The sequence below is a fragment of the Gambusia affinis genome, linkage group LG08, assembly GCF_019740435.1.
Source record: "Gambusia affinis linkage group LG08, SWU_Gaff_1.0, whole genome shotgun sequence".
Taxonomy (NCBI): Eukaryota; Metazoa; Chordata; class Actinopteri; order Cyprinodontiformes; family Poeciliidae; genus Gambusia; species Gambusia affinis.
The window spans coordinates 3,818,735-3,828,817 of record NC_057875.1 but is presented as its reverse complement, the minus strand read 5'-3'; the positions used below and the strand labels follow the sequence as shown (position 1 = coordinate 3,828,817).

Genomic DNA, 10,083 nt, shown 5'->3' with positions numbered 1-10,083 from the left:
CAACGGTATTTCTCGGTTAAAAAAAATAACAAACCAAAAATAATATACTTATCTTTAACCAGAGAGTATAAGCAGCAAGCAAAACACAAATCCAACAAAAATGAATGCAATTTAAAAGATTTATTTTGGTAATCCGATAGACAATCTGTTAAAATTTGACATAATTTTGTGCAATATCTGTCATCATTTTTCTAATAAACAATAAAAAGATATTTGAAGAAGAGGGAAAAGGTGAAACCAGAGTATCCAGACAATTTTAAACTAAGCAACAACTTAACAGAGTTTAATAGGGAATTAAAAAAGAAAATGATTTAAAGTTATAAAAGAACTGGAATGTTTGAAATCTGGATGAAATCATCATGATGGTCAATTACCCACTTTTGTCTTCTTTCTGAGTGGTTTTCTTTTTGTCACCAATTGGAACTATTTTGATAGCCACATTTTTAACCTTTTAGACTTGTGGTCACAGACCAAAAACAGTCATTTTGAGGGCCACAAATGACCCACAGGCCACACTTTGGACATCCCTTTTTCATAGCAATTGTTTGGAGCTTCTGTTTCTGTGCTGAAAGTCACTATCAATCTAATCGGCCATTGTTTGAAAGAGACTTTGTGCAGACACTTTCTTCGTGAATCAAGCAACTCTGATAAAGATATGATGTTTTGTTCATGCATCCTACTTTAATCCAGTGTAGAAAAATAAGAGTCAAACAACAATTACAAGACATGAATGAAGATATTATTTAATTACATCCAGTTTGCAAAGCAGCCTGAATCAAAAGACTAAAAAAAAAGTCTAATTGTTGCAGGTAGTGATAAGCATTAACTGCATTATAAGTATTATTAAAAACCTGAACTAAAAATAAAACAACTTGATGCTCAGTTTGCAGGTTTAGCGGCTGCAGCTGCTGCTTCCATCTGCTGCAGCATCTGAGGGAGAATGGCAGTGACAAAATCGACCTTGTCCTTCTTCAGTTTCTGCTTCACAGACTGGTTCTGACCCAGCTCCATGTACTCCTGCTTCTGCCTGTCGTACAGCGGCCAGTTCACCAGACCAGGACCATTAGGAGAGCTGGGGACAAATATAAACAAGGCAGACACAAGCAGAAATAAACAATCTGGATAATTACATGTGAAACAATGAAGAAGCTTTCAAATTTATTGTTTTATTTTCTGCACTCGGCTTTTCTTCCAATAAATGTGCAAATCTTCTTCCTCTTCTTTTGGTTGCTTAGGTCGCCCTCTAGTGACTATTGCGGGTACAGTTCACTACCAAAACCCCGCAGCTTTTTTCAGTTTGATGAGTTCATTATGACGTTGTATTATTAGGATAATTGAATAAAGGGGAAAAAACGGGAATAGATTCCCGCCAAAAAAAACTAAAATATTTGGAGATAAATCGGAAATATTTTCTAGAAAAAACAATTAAGTTTCTGTGTGTGAAAAGTCTGAAATTTGCTAGAAAAAAAATTGGAAATTTTGAGAATAATCTTGGAGAAAGTCTATATAAAAAAAAGGAAGTTTGTGTTTCAAAAACGTAACATTTTCCATTTTTGAAACTCTGGCGTTTCCAAGTTTTTTCGAGAAAATTTCTTAAATTAATCCCAAAATTTGAGATTTTTTCTGTAGCATTTTTTTCACTTTTGAAACAAAGAAATGTTAAAGTTTTTTCTAGAAAATTTCTATAATTAATCTAAAAATGTATCAGTTTTTTCTAGAAAATTTTTGACTTTTCAAATTAAAAAATGTTATTGATTTTTCTAGAAAGTTTAGATTGTTTTTTAGCAGAAATTTACTCATTTTAATCAAATAACTGAAAAAAATATTAATAAATACTAAAATATTCATAGAGTATTCATGAAGTTGATGAGCACACGTTAAGTGGTCAGATTTTTTTAGACTGAAGGAAATATTACACAAACATGCGCTAAAGCTGCAGAAGTCTGAATTTCTCAGCACAATGTAAATACAGTATCTTTATATCTACAGATGTGCTCTTTATTTAGACTTAGTCTCAAAATCAAGCTCTATACAAATCTCCGAGATGAGAATCTTTCTGCATCTTCAGAGTTATTGATGTTATTTATTTACTTGGCCAAATGTTCACTTCTTACCCAGTTCTGGCGAAACTGGCCCAGTAAGACATCATGGTCCTGGAAAACCTTTTATCCTCATCGGTGCAGTTGACTGAACATGGAAAAAGAAGAGTTTTAGCTATAGAAAGAAGTTTGTTTTTCAGAAAATTACTGCTTTGAGTAGCATTGGACCTCAAACCTCTGAAGAAGACAGCGTAATTTTCTTCTTCACAAAATGTAAATAAAATGGAGTCACGTCCGATTTTAGCTGTTTGGTTTCTCTTTTGACTAATAAAGACAACAAGCCATTTCTCCCGCCAGCACTTGACTGCATGTTTGTTTTAGTAGTATTTACCCAGAATTCCCTGTGCTATAGTCCGCTTCCTGCTTCTGGAGCAGTCTCCGGTCCGCCTAGCGTTCACATATGTATTCAAACAGCATCAGAATTCACTTCAACCGAGTCGAGATCGAGGTTAATAGACGGATCAGAAATTGATTACTTTTTCATATCTCTCCCCAAAAAACTGACTTTCTAGAAAAACTGACTAGAGTTGGATTAAAGCAAATTAAACACACTGGTGGGAATGAACTTATATTCAAACTAATCCCAAATTGGACTCTGGTGCTTACTCCTGATTTTTCCAGACATAAGGCCAGTTGTGAATGGAAGATGACTTGACTTACATTCCTAACATCTGCAGATATAAGGCGGCACAGCAAGAAGACATTCGATGTGGTAATTGTCATTGTGAAGCTTGTATACCAACCAGTAATTCTGATGTGACTGTTCCAGAAACATACTCCAAACATGTAGCCGACGTCATCAGTATGGTCCGCCTTCACAAAGCTCGGCCTTTTGGATGTGGGTCTATCCGAAACGTAAACAAACTCATACATGTACACCGGAGCGCCTGCGTCTGGAGCCAGGAGGAACAGGTGTTAGCAGAGATGCAGACCAAAGCACAGTGGGTCAGCCATCTTTGTTTCTGACCTGTGTGGTATCCGGCCACCTTGATGGTGGGCAGCACCATCAGCAGGTCTCCTATGACCTCCGTGTAGGCGTCTCGGATGTCCTCTGGAGTATTTGCGCCTTTCAGATATTCAGTCACGATAAGAAAGTTGGCTGCATTGGCGGCCTGAAACACAGACAGAAGTTCATAAATCTGTAAAAATCAGATGCAAGGTTTGTTTCCATATTTAGAGTTCTTTGGATGCTCCAATTTGGGGTTTTCTATTTAGAATGACACATTTTCCAATGTTATACGTGAAATAATCTGACAGTGGACTAGGACTTTTTCAGCAATATTAAGGAATTATTATGAACTTAAAACAAGCTCCTATATCTTGCTGAAAAACTACTTGTAGACTGTTTTATACAGAAGAGGATTACGGCCAATGAAAAACAGAAGAATTTTAACTTAAATCTCAGAATTCTGACATTAAATTTCTGAGATCAAAAGTTAGAATTCTGAGATTAAAATTGAAATTCTGAAAACAAAGTCTGAATTCTTTTCTCTTTTTTCAGTGGTCTTAATATAATTTAAGTGTACTAATATATTTGCAGTAAAAACTAGATGAAATGTTCTAGTTGTTTGAATTTGGTCATCAAACTAAAAAATAATCTGTGATTCTAGCTTTATTTAAGCAGTTCTCACAATCTCACCCCTTTTGGATTAAACAAGTTGACCAACGCCAGCACAGTATCCCTGTTCATGCCTTTATCCCAACCACGAGGAGTGAAGACCTGCGATCCACCAAAAGAGAACAAACCAGTCCAGAATACTTCAACATCAAACACAGACACCTGGAACGTGTCATCGCTGAAACTTTAACGCCACCTGAGGCAAAATCCAGCCAAACTCATGGTTGGTGACGCCCATCATCACTGGGATGTTCAGAACTTCTTTCCTCTGCAGAAGAACATCAGCTGTGCCGGGAAGGAATTCGCCGTCAATAGTGGCTCCGAATATAATTTTGCTCTGCACACAAAATAGAAGCTTTCTTGCTACAGAAACAAGAAAAAAGACTCCCAACACAAAACCCAACAATCTCTCACAGCCAGAAAGGAATACATAAGTTCCCACAAGTCTAATCCGGAAGGGATTCATGCCACTGAACCGCCATCTTGGTAGGCAAACGCAGTGCAAAGCATACTTAAATCATAGCTTTGAAATAAAAAGTATACTGACACTCTTGACCAGAGGTGGGCAGAGAATCCCAAAACTGTAATCAAGTAAGAGTAGCAGTACTTCAACATATTTTTACTCAAGTAAAAGTAAAAAAGTACAGTGTAGTAAAAATACTCATAAAAGTAATTTTTTTTCCCCAAAAAAGTTACTCAAGTTAATGTATCTAGTTACCACCCAACTCTGCTATTGACCAATGTGCTAGAGAAAGACTCTTGTGGATTGTTGTCATAGTAACTACATTCCTGCTGTAATGTCAGTTTGTTACAGATGCCTACCAAGATGGCGGTCAGCTACTAAGTTCCCTACAATCAATATACTCTTAATCCTGTAACACAAACTTGAAACGAGTATCTTCAATATTTCTACCTCTTCCTCAAAGAGGAGGGGATTTCCTCTAAAACCTACTACAAGAAATCGTCCTGACTTCCGCCATCTGGTGGAAGACGTAAGTATTACAGTTAACAGGCTGCAATTTTTGTTTGAGTCAGGTTTTATAAGAATGGAGTTTACAGGAAGGGAAATGTGAAAGTAATAATTAATGATATAATGCAGTGTGAATATAAAATAAATTAACTAAATAAATTGAAATAAGAACAAGCATTTATTAGTTTACGATCCCTAAAATAACCACATTACAGAAAACAGTTGGACAGCCACAATGTCTTAAAACGTTCTTTTACCCGTTTGGTTGCAGAAATGAATTCATCTTGAGTTTTTCCTCGGAGGCACTGGACCAGTTCTTCTGTGCTGCTCATGTAACATCCAGTAAGGTTGGCAACAATCTGGTAATAACACAGGAAATGAGGTCATTAAAAACACAGAGAAGCGTAGAGTCACACTGGACCACCATGAGGCAAATACCAGAGATGTGCATAAAAGTCTTGAGCCATTTATAATTTATTTATTTTAAAAAAATGGGTCCAGATCAACATGGATGGATGGAAATGTGAGAATACCCATCCATTCTTTCATTGGTCCATCCTTCCATCCATCCATCCGGACTGACCAGAAGTTAATCTGTGCTTCCATCTATCCATTCACCCATCCATCCTGCTATCCATCCATTCATCCATCCGTTGGTCAATCTATCCATCCATCCATCCATCCATCCATCCATCCATCCATCCATCCATCCATCCATCCATCCATCCATCCATCCATCCATCCATCCATCCATCCATCCATCCATCCATCCATCCATCCATCCATCCACACTGATTAAGTAACTCTGAAATTAGATTCTGATGTTTGACCCTGGTTATATCTTAAAGCTACAGGACTTTCCTCTCTTCCCTTGTAAGTTTTTCCTTTGCCATTGTTTCCTGTCAGTGGGACATGCAGAGAGCAAATCCAAAGGAACAAATCATGGAGATGTCCACCTTAGGAGTGAGTACAAACACATTCAAACGTACATGGGCCTGAATAAGAGACTGATCAGAAGTATAGGCCCCAATAGTTGCAACTCCACTTTGAAAGATTGCCTTGTGGAAGAGTCCTTTCGACAGGGGAGACAGAGTCTGTGCAGAAAGACACATTTGGTAAGTTAACAGGAGGAATGGAGTGATAAATATTCAACATAAAACAGTTTTAAAAAGTGTGTGATCTCTTCCATTCCCAAGGAATGGGTTTTCTTTACCAGTATGGATGCGCTGATGCTTCCTGCAGACTCCCCAGCGATTGTGACAGATTGTGGATCGCCGCCAAAGGCCTCAATGTTTTCCTGAACCCATCTGAGAGCAGCCAGCTGATCCAACAAACCCCAGTTTCCCTTGGCATGTTCATCTCCAGTGCTTCACAAAAAGGAAAGTTCTTGCTTTAGGCAATCATTTGGACAACATGTGGACATCAGAACTTTCTTACCTCAAGAATCCCAGGATGCCGAGACGGTACTGGATAATGACTGTCACAACGTTTTCATATGCAGTGAATGAGGAATAATCGTACTGGGAGGCAGCACCCATAACCAGACCTCCTCCGTGGATCCATACCATCACCTGAATCACAAAAAAGAGCCTGATGGTTTCAGCTGACCTTTGGATATAGGAACTACGGCTACAAAGCCCACACTGTACACACAGACTCAGCCCAGACTGAGGTCGATATTTTTGTTTACACATTAACATCAGTTGAGCTCAGTGAAAATGTAATTACATAATCAGTATTTACACACTACACAAACACTGAAATGTTTAAAGCAACAGAAAGCAAGCTCTATGCTAATTTTTCTTGTTTTTCTTTCCTTAGAAAGTTCTCATTGTCCACAGCTTCTGGGTTCAGAGGAGAGTAGATTAATTCATATAAGATACAAAGTCAACCAATGAATGCATGAGAACTTCCTACATTAATTAGCTTTTTTAAGTAGTTGTGGATCAGTTTTTCCTTTGTTTAGCCATGTCTCTATTCTGGATAGTCATTGAAAGAGGATTTCCCACCATTAACTTTATGTACTCTCTCCCTTTATGTTTAAAGCCATGATTTTTTTCCTGGATGGAGTAACTGACAGGGTTTTTGTCCATTAATTTTGCATATACTCTTTGCTCAGTCCTATCTGTGTTTAGCTGGGTCTCTTTCCTGGATTTAGGCAATGACAAAAATGTCATGCTGATATCTACAGTACAGACCAAAAGTTTGGTCTTCTAATTGAGTTCAATTAGAAAGTGTGTCCAAACTTTTGGTCTGTACTGTACTTTGTGTACTTTCCTTTCAGAACAACCAAAAGTATTCTTTGCTCAATTCTTCACCTCTAGCTGGGTGTCGTTTGGGCATGTTGTAACAAAGCACTTCAGTGTTTCTTTGTTTAGCCATGTCTCTATCCTGGATAGTTATTGACAGAGGGTATCCCACCATTAATTGTGTGTACTCTCTTTTCTTTCCTATAGAAAGTACACTTTGGTTCTCCATGTCTCTTACAAGGACATTCTAAGAAAACACTCCAGCCTCAGCATTTCTGTGTTTAGCTGTGTCTCTATGCTGGTTTGAGGCATCAGCATTTGCTTTAAACTTTGTGCATTCTCCTTTACAGGAAGTACTATTTGAGCAATTCTTTATCTCTAGCTGCTCTTGCGAGTATATTTTAACAAGGTACTCCTGGTTCACTGTTACATTGTTTATCTCTTTTGATCTCTGCAGCTGTTCAACTCACCGGCAGCTTAACCTCTGGTGTGATTTCAGCTGGAGTGTAGATGTTTAGATACAGACAGTCCTCTGAAACCTCTGGCACCGTGAAGTCCATAGACAGGGCTATGGAAATATTTACGACTATTTCTCGATCCTGGATGCACCTGAGAACAGATGGACACCGGGAAGCAGAGGCAGACATGAACAAGAGTCTCTGGGATAGCGTTGATTTGTTTGGTGCTTTGGGGTTGTTACATGGGGGGCTGCTGTGTGCCGTCTCTTTCCCCCTCCCAGGGCTCCGGGCTCTCTGGGGCAGCAAACCGAAGGGGCCCTACAGGCGGCTTGGCGAAGGGAATCCCCAGGTATCGCTTCACTCTCCTCTCTGTGCCTTTTACAGTCACATAATCTCCTCTGATTTGGCCACTTTTCAGAGAAACCACAAGTTCGCTGCTCCCTAATAAGAACAGAGACAGGTTATGATTTTTCTGTTTTATCGAATCAGTTACTCTTTTAAAAACTGTAAAATTTGGTTTGGTAAAGTATCACAGAGAAAACAGCCTCCAAAAAGTTTTAAAATGACTCATTTCAATTTCAACATATAATTTCTTTCTAATGAGAAAGGAATTGCTACCAGACAGTAACGTAAATTGTCCTTGCCAATTTATTTTAAGGGTTTTTTAGTCCAGGTTTGAGAATGTTCTAGTAATTTAAAAGTATTACCTGACTATATTAGGCTGTTAAAGGGTTTAGTGTTAATATTTTATGCTTTTATTGTTGTTTGTGCAAGTATGGTTAAATGTATCTGATTGTCAACTGTGAAACTGAATAATGCTATTTGTTCCCACTATGCTTCCCCTCTGAGCTGTTAAGAGTTCATTTTTATTAGCTTTCTTCTGCAGGATAAAGACCAAAAACGTTTCCATACTGGGGTTTTTGGTTTTTCTTTGTGGGTTTTTTCTGTTTGCCTGCTGTTTTCACCTTCATCCACCAGATGGTGACAAGAGGCTGCAGACCTGGAGGGGCGTGCCCGTTGACTGTGTCAGCGCACCCATTATTCATCACCCAAACATTCTGGAATTTAAGAGGAGCAGACTGCCAGCACCTCATCGCCTGAGTGTTTGCCAGTAATGGTACTCTGAGCCCCTTAAAGATACTCTCTGTGTTTTCCTTAGACGAGCTTCTAGCAATCGACTCTTGTTGCCTCTCTCTATCTCCGGTGTTCCCTCGTGAGGCCTTGGGAAACTTCCTGTGAAGCCCAATACCTGGCTTCTTTGATTCCCTCTCTCGTGACACCATGGATAGTTACCTACTGGTTGCCCGAGTTCCCTTCTCCGCCTCTGCAATTTAGCCATAAACCGTTCCTGGATTTCCCAGTTGGCAGTCGTATCGCTCCTCTGTTTTCCTCCACGCCTGAACTTACCTGTCCACCCGCCACCGCAGTCTCCACATCATCAACCAGAACTCACTCAGTCGAGACCTCTCTCTGGAATCTGGATTTCTCCAAAGATGCCCACAAAGAAACAAAGACCATGAACCCACAGTTTCCTCTCTTCTTGTCAGAAGCGAGCATCAAATCAAGTAAGGTCAGTTTAATTTCTCTCGAAGTTCCCATTTCCAACAACCTCAAACTCACCATTTCCCTATGCTGCTCTTCAGTGTGCAGATGACTGCGTGTGCCCACCCCAAGGACCCGAACCACTCACTGAACCATTTCGTATTGTTTAAATTAACTTTATTTATCTGATTTTCTGTTCTGTTTGTGGGTAAAGAAACTGGAAACCATCATGACAGACGTGTTGTACAGCCAGCAGAAAAATTACTCACAACCACTTAAAACAGTAAAATATAATAAATAATCACAATAAAGACATAAAAACTATTAGACACAAATATCAACAAGATGTATTTAAAATTATGGTAACGGCAGATAAAAATAAATTCCTTTATTGTTTCTGTGGCTTCTATCCTTTTTAAATACTTTATACCTGATTAACAGTGGCCTTAAATACATTTAAAGTTCCTTAGGCACTTTTCTTCCATCTATCCAACTTTTGCTTTAAAAATTATTCATTTGTAAAAGTTTTTCTCAACCTATTGTCATTTTTTTTAACTACAAGACTCCAGCTTCCAGAGGCTGTTTTCATTTTCAGGTTTCAAAAATCTTTTTTTCCAGCAGCAAAAACATGTCTGACTTTACAAAAGGAGAAAAGTGGCACAATTAAAAGTTAAAATACTTTTCCTACCTGGTGCTGGATGTGCCGTCACCATCAGCACAGGCAGCAGGAAAACAACGAGCAGCACTGTTCTCATCTTGTGCAGCCAGGAGCAAAATACAAAGATTTACTGTCAGAGTTCAGATATATAAGCCTGCTGTTCTGCCCCTCCCCTCTGGTACCTTCACTCTTCACATACAACAAAGTCCAGTAACAGTCGGGTCTTTGCATAAAGGATGTACATTAATGATTTAACCTCTATGCATAAAGACCCATCCTGCTCTCTGAACCCAACAATATTTACACATGCATGATCTCCCACATGGACAGATTTGAGGCACAGTTAACAGGCTGGTCACATGTCTTGGGAGAACAGATACAGAAATCTTAAGACAGGTTTGAGCTGCTGAGTCATGCTGATGTAAAAATCAGAGGTGGTCCAGATTATTTAGACCAGGGGTGTCAAACTCCAGTCCTCAAGGGCCGCTG

The 10,083-nt window shown here is 38.9% G+C and overlaps 1 protein-coding gene across 1 annotated transcript; it reads right to left on the bottom strand.

The window, feature by feature from the left end:
* Positions 1-105: 105 nt before the first annotated feature.
* Positions 106-9,780, bottom strand: ces3 (carboxylesterase 3). Its single transcript, XM_044125832.1, has 13 exons — positions 9,625-9,780; positions 7,637-7,835; positions 7,407-7,545; positions 6,125-6,258; positions 5,901-6,054; positions 5,677-5,781; positions 4,945-5,046; positions 3,914-4,054; positions 3,739-3,819; positions 3,067-3,211; positions 2,843-2,992; positions 2,115-2,187; positions 106-1,072 (listed from the first exon to the last, which is right to left on the bottom strand). The coding sequence occupies exons 1-13, from the start codon at positions 9,689-9,691 to the stop codon at positions 880-882; spliced, it is 1,683 nt and encodes a 560-aa protein (XP_043981767.1). The 5' UTR covers positions 9,692-9,780; the 3' UTR covers positions 106-879.
* Positions 9,781-10,083: the final 303 nt, after the last annotated feature.